The sequence below is a fragment of the Morone saxatilis genome, unplaced genomic scaffold (genome assembly GCF_004916995.1).
Source record: "Morone saxatilis isolate NCDOM2014 unplaced genomic scaffold, NCSU_SB_2.0 Contig18, whole genome shotgun sequence".
Classification (NCBI taxonomy): domain Eukaryota; kingdom Metazoa; phylum Chordata; class Actinopteri; family Moronidae; genus Morone; species Morone saxatilis.
The window spans coordinates 7058159-7072777 of record NW_023339740.1 but is presented as its reverse complement, the minus strand read 5'-3'; the positions used below and the strand labels follow the sequence as shown (position 1 = coordinate 7072777).

Below are 14619 nucleotides of genomic sequence, written 5' to 3'. Positions count from 1 at the left end.
TTCTGATGTACACACACACACACAGGCCGGGGAGAGTTCATGGCATGGTAAGACGCTGCATTGCAGTCTTTGCCACAACTAGTACATAAGCTAAACCACCACTACCACTGACATTTACAAAGAGTGTTTTTATTGATAGAAATCGCCAGTCACTCCCACCACTTCCCAACTGCTACATTACAGCCTGTATTTGAAGTTTCACTTTTCAGCTTGGCACAGACACAGAAGTGTGAGTTTCAGTAGTGAAAGTTTCCATGCTTGTGCACTAGACATAAACATATAAAGGTTATTTGTTGTCTTATGTGAAGAACTATGTTTTATTAAAGCATTCTATAAATAAAGATTAATAAATAAAAAAAAAAAAAAAAATATTCTAAAGAAAAGAAATCTGTTGATCAATTTGTGGGTGATCAACAAGTTTGTTCACTGCTTATTCTCACAAACAGATGAGTCACACCAGCAACCTCTCCTGTCTGCAGCTGAAGCAAGGCACTCTTTAAAAGTCTCTCGCAAATGCAGATGCAGTGTTTTGGAAAATGGCGATGATGTAATGGTGCTTTGTGAAGGCTATGTGTGCAAATATTGTGCAATCAGCAAGTTCAACTTAGAGGAAGTGGAAATGTTGTCTGTTGTCCACTAGATGGTGTCCCTGACACACAGATTGTCAGATATTGACCTGTCTTAATTTCCTGACTCTTTCCCATGTAAGTAAGTCATCCAAATGATGGTTTGAAGAAATATGAAGATTTTTGAGGGAAGGTTTCAACAACCAAAATTAGGTTTTTGGTTGTTTTTAGTATTTTGCCTGTATTTGGGAGTCAATGACAGTAACTGAGAAAGAGAGAGAGATCGGGAACGACATGCAACAAAAGTCCCTGGCTGGACTCAAACTGGGGATGTTGTACAAAAACCCCTAGGCCATCAGAGCACCCGAACAATTGGTTGTTAAAGCCAATGTTTAGTAATCTAACATGGCATATATATATAACACATATTTAAATATATTATTCTTTTTATCATTGATTCATCTGGTGATCATTTCTCAACTAATGGGTAAATAGTTTGGTCTGTAAAATGTCAGAAGTACAGAAGACAACGATGTGCCCATCACAATTTCCCACATCCTCAGGTGATGTCTATAAATAATTACACAGAAACCTAAATAAGCTAATGATACATAATTTATATTTATATAAAACAGGAACAAGCTGCAAATCCTCTCTGGATCAAGCTTGAAACACAGACTATTTGGCATTTTTGCTAAAAAAAAACTACGTAAATAATTAGGCTTTATCTAAGTAGTTGCAGATACATACAGATTGTTTAACCAATAGTGGTTTTAACTTTAACGTGAAATCAATGGATATTTCTTAATTTTGTTCTGTAGGATATTCATCAAATAAGACACCTAACAGCTTGTACAGCAAATGTTGCTATTAATATTTGGATGGGAAATTTATTTTGAATTTTTATTCATCTAGTTGCACATTGTGTTCAGATTGAATAGTAACATTAAACACTCATTCAGAATGTAATAATCTGTAAGGAACAAAATGTTCTTTGTGAGGAGGAAAACTGAAATGGCATTTAAACTGTTCAGGGACATAAATATCATTACACTTATTATTAAAACTGTTATATGGGATATTTGTTGCCTGTTCATGTGATATATGATTTGATCACTTGACCCTGAAGGTGACACAGAAGAGAGAGGGTTTAAATCTGCAACAAAAAAGGGAGACAGGGAATAAGAGACAGAAGGGGAGGAAGGGAGGGCGAGGGAGGGGATGTAGGAAGACAAAAATAACAAAGGCATGTGTTTCAGTCTGTCTGTCTCTCCTTGGTATTTTCCACTCTGTTACATAAAAATCCCTCCTTCCCTCTTCTCAATCCCTTCCCCGGGCTCCCTCAGCTCCTCCCTCCTCCCTGTCATTGGTCAGCTGGTTGGCTCCACAAAGCCACAAACTTGTTCTCGCTTCAGCCAAGTGGCTCAGAATCCACTGAGGGGAAAAAGAGGGAAGCGGGGCAGGAGAGCAGTGGTGTGGCAGTCAGCATCAGTCACTTCAGAGCAGAGGAGGTGGGAGATGATCGGGAGACCCTCTGCTGAACTCTCACAGGGCTGACCGGTCATCACACACTCATCATCTCAGATTGATTATCTACGACTCTCCAGCAGCAGCATGAGCTCGTCATCAGCCAACCTTCATAACAAACGCCTACCCTGTGAGTCATTTTTATTTAACTTCTTAACCTTTTGCAAAAAAAACTTACCTTTTAGTTCAGGTTGATTTTTGAAGATCAGGACACAAGTTTTCTCCTTTAACACAGTTTTTATTTTCAGATCTAGAGCAGGACATTGGAGAGGAGAAAATATTTTTCCATATTTGGTTGTCAGACACACACACACACACACATTGAACATTTAAGGCAGAAACTCAAGCTATAATGAAAGCCTCACATGTCTGTCATGTGAAGGGATGTGGCTGCTGTAAAAATGTTAAAAATGTCAGAAATAATTTCTTATATGAAATCCAGTGTCTATATTATATTAAATGGTGTCAAATTAATGTAAAGTGAGAAAAGGCATGACCGTACGTTATTTATGGACAGACACAGAATTTATTCCATTACTATAAGTGTGTGTGTGTGTGTCAGATAACGTAGAAGCTGATGTGTGACAGCTCAGCCAGTGTGTTAAATAGCTGCCATTGTGTTGATGCCGCCTGAAGTGACTGGTCCAAGTGCTGTGCCAGCCAAAAAATCAGACAGGAATGTTGAATCATCACCCTGAGTAATGTTCACTAATACCAAGTGAATAGGTCACACTCTCTCTGCACAGGAATTGGGACGCATTCCCTCACACACACACACACTGAGGCAGGCTTGGATTGGGGCCACCGCAGAGCTCCAGACAAAGATCTCTTATTTCTAATGGGATTGTGCCTGCAGATCTCATCAGAGTCGGCTGACTGCAGCAGGGTCTGCAGCTCGTTCCACAGACACACCAACACAGATAGGACTCACAGACCTGAAATTGAATTAGTCCCAGTGAGATCAGTGTGTGATTTCATGAGGCTAAAAAGGATCAGGGCTGTGACTCCAGAGAAGACGTCTCCCATCTGTTTCTCTGCCCCACAGCCCCTGTGCCTCCACAGTCCGCTCTGTCACGTTTTCATTATTGTGGGAATGTGCCAGAGAGTGGCACACTGGTGTGCTGTGGAGTGAAGGACTGACCAGCTGTTGAGAGCATGTTACGCACAGCAGGGTATTGGGTGTAGAAAGGATTGTTTCTACTCTCCATGTATTCTTAGCCCAGTCCCCTTGGACATGACCGAGATAGGACTGAGGAGTAGATTCTGTTTAATGAGCAAATTAGAGGGGTAAAAATCCATATCATGTACTGTCAGTATATTTAATTGATCGCACTCTGAGGAATACATACATTTTATATCTCTGCTCAGCTGCTCTGCTAAACTGGAGCTTAATGTCTGAGTTGGATGGGATACAGATGGGGCCAAATTGGACACAGTGAAAAAGGTGGAAACTTCTCATTCTCCTGATTTATTTCTCTTGAGCACATACATACACATACATATGTAGCTACCACTGAAACCAATTATGTCATAAACTCTGTGCTTTTTTTCTTTTGGTAAATTGGTGGTTTTAAGTAATATTGAGGCCAACTCCAGTATGTTTTATACCCAGTTCATTTAAACCTGCAATAACAAATCTTTTGGCCAATAGTTGGGGAGGCGGATACAAGCTGTAAACATGTTGACATAATATCACCTTATAAAGATGCTATAGTGAACTTGTTAAAATACAGTTGCCTATTTACACATTCAGCACATACAGAGAAACATCATCTTCATTTGGAGTCATGTTTGTGACCACTTGGTGAATGTAAGCCCAATATTTACACCCTAATAGCTCTGTTTTTGGTCTCTACCAACAACATGCAAAAATCTGACTCTCCAGCTGCTAAATTCTCCCTGTGTTCTCCAGCTGGACTTATCTTTTTGCTGTTGGATGCTGGATTGTGCTGAAGACAGTTGCTTCTTGCAGCTGAAAACACTTTGGCAGTATTGAGACTGTACCAAAAAGAGTAAAGTTGTAGGCCAGACAAACCAAAAACAAAGAGCTTCTAGATGATAAAACGCTCTGTGGAGCTGAAGGAAACTGCAGAGTTGGGTAGTAATTCTCGGTAAGTTCGCCACAACGAATGACCATTTTACTATCATTTTCCAGAAAATGTGGAAAAGACTAATCATCGAAAAGTAGCCTTGTGGCAGGCAGTCAAGGGCACTGACTTCTTGTCCTAATTCAGTGTAATTATTGAGCTAATTAAACAATTCACTGATTAAATAAAATGTTAACATAACTTTATTTTGTGGTATCTGGGTGGGGGGCGTCTCATGACCTCAGTATTTTTTAAATTCAGATTACAGCCCTGAACCCATGAAGTGTTTCACTGCTGTTTGTTTGGGACCAGATTGACTTGAATTGGGTAAAACTGGTGGTAATTTCTCTGGTGATAAAATATTGATGGCTGGTGTCTTTGCTTGTTAACGCCACAGTCTTCCACTGATTGATTAAAATAAGTATTTCCAGCAATTCAATCACTGGTGTTGAAAGAAGTGTTAATACTCAGTTATGCTCTTTCAGAGACAACAGGAATACTAACAGGATGATTCCTGACCAGTGTGAGAAAAGCTTACATGGTGCAAATACATAGCTTATATAATAACAAACAATGCCCTGTGGCATGTCAGCACTTCAAGTTGATTATATGTGTGTGTTTGTGTGTGGTTACACTAAACAGCCTTACATGGATGGCTGAATAAGGATCCCATCAATTCAACAGTCTAAGCTGTGTAGCCCTGGGGACACAGACCAGCTCCTCTCATTAGTTCTCTAACAAATCCATCTACTCACTGTTCAGCTGAATCCTCTGGGTATACACAGAGCTGACGCCTCCAGGCATACTCTGAGTGTTCAGAGGCCTACACAGAGAGACAACAGCAATTCATCATGTGAGCCATCTTCCAAATGTGCAAACCATGTAGCACAAATTCACCTGTTTGGATAGTTTAATGATTTGGAGCTTGTTCACAGAGGCACTGATATTACTGGCAGGAGAGAAAAAACGGTGGGAAAGTAAAGCTGCTTATACTAGAGAAAGACAAAATTAGCGACTAGCTGGTTAACATAATGTAGCATATAGCAGCTTAAGAGCCAGATATTTCTCCCAGGTCCTGGCGGAGACCAAAATCAGAGCTAAAAGGAGAGTAAGTGGAGTTATATCCATTGAGAGGCCAGAGATATGACTCCAAAATGTTCCTCTGTATCAACATACACCGATCAGCCATAACAATAAGTTATAGTGCAGTTGTGGTGCAGTATTAAGTTGCCTGAAATTAAATTAAGTAAACAAAACTGAAGTGCAGAAAATAAAATAATAAAGTAATTACATTCAAAAAGGTTACAAACACAAATGCACATATAACAGTTAAGATGAGACACAATAAATAAATAAACTGTAATATCTGTTCTGTTTTATTGTCAAAGTATATGTACACATACAAGGAATCTGACTCTGGTTTTAATATGATTATACTGTAATCTTGTAAACTAGTTACTCAAATTTTCTTTTATCAACATGACAACATGAAGTAATGATTCAGTCTTTCTGGCCAGTCTGCAGGCCACCCTACCTCAGCCTCAACAAACAGAGGGTAAAATGTCTGAGAGACTGTGTTGCGTTCAACCAAACATTCCCACAATTCTCCCAGCTGAAATGAAACCTCCCTAACAAATATGTGGAGAGGCAGCGCCGCTTTCCCAGGAAGAACAGTGAGCAGTGTGAATGCTGAAGTGATTGCCATGAGGGAAGTCAGCTTGTGTGGGTTTAATCTTGAAAGAACACTTTCTTTGTTTGCATCGCTCCCTTGGAAACTCGGTCAACCATCACTAGATAATTCCATGTTTTTTAGTGTGACTACATTTAGATACGATAAACTGTCCTCTGTCAGTCTACTGATAGCCACACTAGATGTACTAATGATTAATTCTATAGCCCTTGCAGAGATTTGAGCATTATTGGCTGGTTGGGTTGCTTAAAAATAGTTAATAATCTTTTTCTACTGTTCATTTATAGTCATTCTGAATAAGAGGATTTCATGGTAAACATGAGCATGTCAGTACTTTGTCAGCTGGTGAAGCCTATTGTGTTGATCATAACTCAGGACAGTCTGCTTGTGGGCTTATGGAGGGCAGTGGGACAGGGCACTGACCTACAAACAGTCCTATTGTCAGTCTGGGTGTAATCCAAGCAGGGAAGGAAGGAGAGGGTTAATACTGATGTCATTGTTGTCCTGACGAACTGGGCTGACGGTGCTGGACACTGCTTTGTCCCGGTGAAGACAGCCAGATCTAATATGCAAATGAAAACATACACATGCATGCACTGATATGTAGACCAGACGGACACACAAACACAGCTGCCATAAATAATTTACTGTGCTTGCAACTGGAGCCCAGTAAATGGCAGCCTTTTGGAGAAAATGGGGAGTGAGAGAAACCAAAAATAAAAGTGTGAGACGGAGTGCATAGTCTCCGAAGATAATATTGTCCATTTTACAAGCGTAACCATCCGTCTGGTCCACTTCAGTTCAAAGCACTGTCTGTACCCAGGAATGCGAAAAGGATACAAGCAAGCAGTGCGATGGTGTTGAAACTGCAGTCACTAGAAAATTGAAAAGTGTAAAACAGCAGGAGCAACTTCCCTGGCAGCTCCCAGGATGTGCTGACCAGGAAGTGTCAAAGCACTCAGTGTCATCTTTTTAATGTTAGTGATAAATTAGCACATGCAGTTATAGTGGCAGCTCTGCTCTTGCTGTTAAAGCAGGATAAATCTTCTACCTGTGGCCAACCAGTCACTCCACCATTCTTCATGACCACTGAGATACCATTAATTACTGTAACAGGCCTAGCAAAGATACTGATCCACTAATGACCAACTATAGACTGCTAACAGCCTGCTGCTGCGGTTGAGTTCAATGTTGTGCTGGAAGGTACAGAAGAGACTCTCAGTAAAAATAACAAGACATCCTCTTTAACTAATGAGCCCGTGCAGAATTCCTTCTCTCTATCCTCTCCATCTCTATGGCCCACACCCTCCTGTTGACTCACTTTTGGCTAACCTCTCTCCCATCATACTCTAGATTTTTTTTAATACATCCTCCTCCTCATTTTTAGGCTTTCTGCAAGTATTCCTGTCCTGACCGACCTTTCCTCCCGCACCCTTCTTGCTGCCTTTCTGTGTTTACAGCCACTCACAGCCTTCTTCTGCTCTCTCTCTCTCTCTCTCGTCGCAGTTGGGAATCCGTCCATGTGAAATAAAATCTCTCTCCTCTGACAAAAAGTGTCTAGGTGGAAAGGGCAAGCCAGTCTATTCACAGTGGCCTCAGCCCAAACAAGTGTTACCTCAGAGTTTCAGGTCAGGTTTCAGAAGAGAAGAAGCTATTGAGATATGGAAGACAAAAATATGTCATCAAAAAGTAAATAAATAGGGGGCTCAGGTCATAAAGCGCGTGCCCCCGTACTGAGGCTGAGTACTCAGGCTTCAATTCCTGCCTGCCAGCCCTTTCCTGCATATCTGACCCTTTGCTGAACTAAATAACTGAAATAAATAATTAAATGTAAATGTAATAGTTAATTGTGACTATTCTACAAATATACATTTGTTATTTCTATGTTTTCTATATTTCTATTTTTATTTATTTTTTGTATACCTGTGTCGTTATGTTTCAGTAATAGAAATAGAATATGTGTTTCTATACATAAATGAATAAATTATAGAAAAAATAGAAAACATTTATTGGTTTATATACTGATTAATTAAATAAACATCGATGTATTTGTTATTAATCATTTATTTCTGTATTTTTTTTGCATTTATTTATACATTTTACCCATTTGTTTATTTATTGCCATATTTAAATGTTTTTTTCATTATTCATTTGAGCATTTATCTATATATTTATTCATTTATTTAATTATTGCTATATTTATTTCTGTATATATTTCAGAATTTTTTCACATATTCATTATGTAAAGGGTCTTACTTACATGCACAACAGGGAAAATGCAGTAAGTCAGACATCAGTAGAGTTTTTCTTGGCAGTCTATTTAAATCTAATGGTGGGATGGCTGAGGCAACACATGGAAGTCCGTCCCGCTACCACAGCCAATAAACAGGGATGACCTCATCCACTGGAATAAGAAAAAGTTATTTTGCTTGGATAAATAGACTCAAACTGAGAGTCTGGCAAACTGTTCTATAATGAAACCAGACGAGCAAACGATGGTTCCCACTGGGGGTTCTGTTTAACTACTGTTTACTAAGGGGTTATAGCCAGAGCAACAAGTGTAAAAACAACAGGATCATCTGGAGAGGCAGTTTTCTCTGCTCCGTTCTACCCTGACCTTCCCTTTCCCCGTCACAGGGGAGTCTGCCAGTGAGCTCACATTTTCATTTAGCACAGTGATGGGCTAATGGCAGCCTGTGGGCGACACCGGGCCCTCCTATCCCTTCATTTAGCCTCTAGATCAATGTGTTGCCTCTGCTGTTTATCTGCTGGTGCATCTATGCCAGCTTGAAAACATGTCAGTAGAAAAAGGCACATGACTTTCAGATATTACATAGATACAGACAGTGAACTCAGTCTTTGCATATGTAAGGTTTTTACAATAGATACAATGAGCCCTGTTTAGAAAATAAGATATAGTCATAGTGAAGACAGAAGAGCATTAAACAATCTCTGTATCATCATGTGGGGATGAGGCATTATATTTGCTGGCAGCTGGGAGAGTTCTGTCTCACCATGACACAGTTTTCATGTGGATTTAATTTAAGCAAAAACAATGTAATGAACGAAGAAGATTAAATAAGAAAAGAAAGAATTTAACCAAGATAGCCATAGTTTAAGAATGTAACTCTACTAAACAAAGTGAAGGCTGAGTTTAGGTGTATTCACCCTCCACTACATCCAACCAAAATTATTTCCTGTAAACGGCATCATGTCTAAGGAGTGCAGGCCAGTCCCATTCCTCTACATTTCTGCTTTTGTCTGTCTCTGAATGGGCCCTTTCTCTCACTGCCCCCTGAGCGGAGGAGCTGGGTTTGTCTTTATGTGGGGAGGCACAGTGGCACACATACACGTCCGGTCCACTCTGTCTGTCTCCATCTTTCTGTCTGTTCCAGTCATTCTGCATGTCCAGCTGGTCCTGAGCCCTGATCTATGACCTTTTCTTTCTCAAGTCCCTGAACACTCAGAGGAAGGAAGGAGGGGGAGACAGAGGGAAAGGAGGGGGATAGAAAGAGAGGGAGAGAGAGAGAGAGATAGAGAGAGAGAAAGGCTGGAAGAAAGAGATAGACAGAGAGACAGGGAGAAATAAAGAAAAAAATATTTATCTAAAAAGACAAATTAATAAAATAAGAGAAAAAACTAAAGAGAGACAGAAAGACAAAGAACAAGACAGGAAGAGAGATGGAAAAAGACAGAATATGAGACAGAAACACAGACGTAAAGATTGACAGAGAGACAGAAAGAAAGACAAAAGAAAGATAGACAGAAAGATTTACGGAGAGACCCATGAAGACAGAAAGACATAATGAGGACAGGGAGTCAGAAAGAGACAAAATGAAAAAGTAGAAAACAGATAAAAGAGTCAGTTTTGAGAAAGAAAGGTAGAAATATAGATGAAAGAAACACAGAAGGACAAAAGGACAGAGAAAGATAGAAAAAGGACAGAAAGAGAGAGGGAAAGAGAAAGAACGAAAACAAAGAAAGCAGAAGATCACCCGGCGTCAAACTCAGTCTGCACTGGTTGGTTTACTCTCTCGTCTCCTCTCTCTCCTGCTCTCTCGCTCTCTCTCACTCACTCTCTCAGGCCCTTCAGACATCTTGTGCTATGAAACTGAAGACTTTGGGTTGTGGCTGTAGCAGACCAGACATGTGACCTCATGTGGACACTGTGGCCAGGGTTTTCTTGTGACAGAGGATTTTCCCGTGTGACTGTTTGCACTAATTAGAGGTCACACGGGTCGTCCGTGGCCAGGGAAGACGTATTGATCAAAGTGATTCAATGGAAAAAAGAACTGGATAGGGAAGCAAAATCGATGTGAGGATATACATCTGTAGCTAACCTTTAGCTCTCCACAGGCCTCAGCCTTTAAGTAGAAAATAATCAATGTTGTGATCAATTAGTGTTAACTAAGTGGGAAAATACTCCAGGATAAGCAATTTTCTTTAAACTTGCAGCCTGTAATGAAAAGCATCATTTTCTTGGAGACAGTTGCAACACAAACACGTAATCACGAGTCCTTTCTGCTCTCCTTTTGACAGAAAAGAAAGGATGGTCATCCATCCAGTACAAATCCAGTGTTTTGTCTGACACGATGTCCTCGGCTGGTCACATTAAACAAGGAGCTCTTTTCATCCAAACACACACGTCAAACAGGCAGCTCCTGATTGTGACTGACATCTTGCTTTGTCAGCGCTGCTCCCTTTGACAAAAGTGTTTCTGATTGTGTAAAAGTGCAAGGCGAAGAGAGCTTTGCAGACTCACAGCCTCAGACGTCTACACAAAGAAGTGCTGCAAAGAGAAAATGTCATATAAAGATGACTGACACAAGATAAACAACTTGTAATCATTCACCTGCCATCTGAGGGTATCAGTTTTCTTTTGTAAATTTGCAGCTATTAAAGAGCAGTTGCACCCTGCTGGCGGTACTGTCAGACTCCTTCACTGCACAGTCATAATCACTACATCACCTGCAGGGCACTTGTAGTGACACCTGTTTTTTGTCTCTTCTGTTTGGTAAAGAGCAGATCAAAATCTGTCTACCGGTCTCAGGGACTTCAATGGCATGTGAGAAAAAAAGTGTATAAAGCCCCCTGATAAATTAAAGTCACTCGAGTCAGCGCCTGTTGGGGGCTGAAAACCTCTGTAACTCTCTCCTCATCTCTGCGTGAGGCTAACGGCTAACGGCTACTACACCTGAATCTCCAACCAAGCTTGTCTGAAAGTCCAAAAAAAGCATACATTGGTTTATCAGACTATTGTATTCATTATGCAGATTAAAAACCAAACTACTGCACTATTGATATTGTGTTTGACAAAGTTATATCACGTTAAAAAGCAATTTATGATTACTGAGAACTGACAAGATCATATACATTTTCATTATTATAATGAAGTAAGTAAGCATCCATGTGGGAAAAGCACAACACAACATAAGGATGCAAAGGGGAACACATACAGCAGCAGTATGGTGACTGTGTCGATGCAGGTATCGTCAGCTCATCACTTTTTGCTGTCAGTTTGCTTGTAGATTTTTATGTTTTCGGTCTATGGGGAATCCTGTTTATATTTCCGGGTTCTGCACATATACTGTATGCCCATTGGTGCTGTCAGTCAGTCCAGCCCTGGGGTTTGAGTTGTCCTCTTCTTCACTTCTCTCCAAAGCTGTCTGCCTATCTGATCCCGGAGCCTGTGAGGTCCCTGTTCCCAGGAGGCAGGACATCAGACTGGGCAGAGCAGAGCTGCAGCGACAGGCGCGTGTCCTCCCGTTGCTACAGACGTGCTTGGGGCATGACTTGTGGGGAGGACTGCACTCTGTGGATGGCGACCTGTTGCTGCTTTTAGGCAACATCTAAATTTTTTGGATTTACTGTTTGCAGCTTTATTCTGACTGCAGTAGTTACTGAGTCATGACTGTGGACCATTATGAGTCAGGTTGTGTCAATGGGAGTCTTTTATTATGTCATATTGTCAGAGAACAGAGAGAATCCCTGGAATCCTTTCCTTTGCTGGTACTGTAAACATCCTGAGCTGAATGTCTTTCCTCCATCACCCAGTGGTGTATTAATAGAGCTGCTGTGACTGCTGCTCTCAACGTAGGCTAGATAATCTTGACATTATTCCCAGTTTAGACATGGCTTGAAAGCCTCATCCAATTAGCTCAATCCCTGCCTGCAGGCAGCAATTTCTCCTCAAAACTCAGACACTATTCTATTGACTGTGTAAGATATAGTAAAGGGAGAAAGAGTGTAAATGTACTTTATAATAAAAGACTACAACAGTTGTCAGTGCATACTCAGAGTTTATGCTCTACATCATTTCTCTTGCAGTCTCACTGCTGCAATTCACCCTTCCACTCACACACATTGGACTTGCACTCAGCTTTATTACAGCGGTGATGAGGAGGGGGAAAATGGGATAGTATGGTATCTCAAACAAGATTAACTTAGTAAAGGACCTGACAGCTTGTTTTTGCAGATCAATCTGTGGTTCAGGGCTGATGTGCAGGCTAGTACAGTGTGGATGCTCAGAGTTTGTTTAATTAGTGTCCTGATAAAAGCAACAGTTTGTTTTATCAGAAGAAGCAGTGTGGAATTAATAATAGTCCATAAAAAAATGAAAGTTCAGTGGCAAATTAAAACAGTTGTTCATAGTTTACATATCAGCAACATCTTTTATTAGATGTGATTATGTGCTTGACTTTTCAGCACGTCTCCTTGCTATGTTATATTTCAAAAGACAATCTTAGCAGAGCCCATTAAAAGGAGATTCCACCTCATATGTCTCTCACTTACAGCTCAATGTCTCCCCCTCCTGGCTACCAACATTTGACTCCTGTGTGACTAAAATCACATTATACAACAGAAAGCAATCTCACTGATTGGCACAACAAGGGACTGAGGATCTTGTCTGTTAAATGCCTTGTGAAGTCTTTGATTGGAATGCAGCCCTTTGTGCTCTTTGGCTTTGAAATTGTATACCGTATCAGGTATAAACCTTTACCTGAGCTGGTATCTCACTCCCTGTCCTCTTGTTGTGACTACCAGCGGAAACCGAGCGTGGCCAGAGGATCCCAGATGTGGATGCAGCACAGCAGCTCAAGCTGAGAGAGAGGCAGCGTTTCTTCGAGGAGGTCTTCCAGCATGATGTGGACGTATACCTGTCCTCGGCGCACCTTTGCATCCGAGACTACAAGAGACGTGAGTTGGACTGGTGGCACTTCTGTAAACACATGCATACACGAATGCATGTTCAAATACAGATGCACATCATTTTACTGCTTCCCCTCTCCTGCAGCTCCAATCGGCAGCATCTCATCCATGGAGGTGAACGTGGACTTGCTGGACCAGATGGAGCTGATTGACATCTCTGACCAGGAGGCACTGGATGTCTTCTTCAGCTCTGGGGGAGAAGAGGGGGTGATGACCTCCCCACTGCCAGGTATGAAAACCTGAAATTAGAACAGAGATTACAAGACACACTGCATGCTTACATCCCTAACAATATCTTCTATCTGACTCACAGTCCAAGGAAACAACAACAACAACGAGGAAGTCATTAGTAATGGACTCTTTCGACATGTCCTTGAGGGTCTTGAGGCCAAGTCCCGCATGTCCTCCACATCTTCAAACTCCTCCTCCGACAGCCAGACCACCAATGCCAACGGAGCAGACACCCCTGTAGTCAGGTCAGACGACGAGGAAACACACACCAGCACATTCAAGCGAAGAGCCGCACCTCCAGAGATAGAGAAGGTGAGAAGTCAGACTCCATCATCGTCTTCCTAGGACGCACCCTGTGGCACAGTAGTGGACGCCTTGGCCGGGGGCGAAGGATGGACTGGATGGGATGCACGCTATTGAAAAAGGCATCTCAGCTGCTGCTGTCTTCCACACAGTGACTCTTATCACCGCTTTCAACCTTTCCTTTTATTTTCGAGTTATAGGTTAGGTTCTGTGTGTGTTTTGGAGATGGCGACATATGGAGATTTCGTATTAATTGTCAGCTGTTTTCATTCTTGTTTTGGCATGTTTTGAAGGACGAGATTTGTTCCCCTCTTTCCGATCCCACAGGCCCTTTTAGCTGATGAACGATGAATTTTGTACAGTATTAACACAACCCAGGACATTAAAGCAGTGAAGTATGAATTGAGGTACATTTGGCAAGAGAAGACTTCAAGTTATTCAATGTACTGTTTTTGTCCTACCAATGCAAATTATGTTTTCTAGCTCTAATTTGAAATGTATCTCTCACAAGATTTCTTTGTTTTAACAATAAAGGAAGGTGGGAAAATGTATCCATGTGTTTCTAAGAATCAAGTAAACATTTGCAGGTTCAAGGTGTTTTAGGTGTAAACAAGTGCTTACCTGCTACCAGACTATATTTAAAAAATGCTTCAGGGGGACCAGAACCTGTGGGGGCAGCCTCATAAAAAGGCTTGATTCACAAGAAACCAAGCATAAAAAAGACATGATCTATGTATCAGTCTTTTTAAAAGAGCAAGGTTTGTTTAGCAAATACTGCACATTATGGGCAGGTAACTATGGGGCAGTGTTTCAAAAGGACTAATCACTGCAAGCATTATTCAGTTCTTAAGAAAACATTGTTGGCAAACAGTGACGTGTCGAAGGTTATAGATTGAACACACTCACACATTGTAATTATTACATTCATGTGTGTGGGTGTGTACAGCAGGATAGGGGGAGGGTCTTGTCTTCTTTCAAATGTCAGAATAGTCTTTGAACACTCTGA

General features: G+C 41.0%; 1 protein-coding gene across 1 annotated transcript; it reads left to right on the top strand.

Moving 5' to 3' along the window:
• Positions 1 to 1985: 1985 nt before the first annotated feature.
• LOC118328683 (dysbindin-like) lies at positions 1986 to 14164 on the top strand. Its single transcript, XM_035662561.1, has 4 exons — positions 1986 to 2223; positions 12915 to 13067; positions 13165 to 13308; positions 13393 to 14164. The coding sequence occupies exons 1-4, from the start codon at positions 2181 to 2183 to the stop codon at positions 13653 to 13655; spliced, it is 603 nt and encodes a 200-aa protein (XP_035518454.1). The 5' UTR covers positions 1986 to 2180; the 3' UTR covers positions 13656 to 14164.
• The last annotated feature ends 455 nt before the right edge of the window (positions 14165 to 14619 follow it).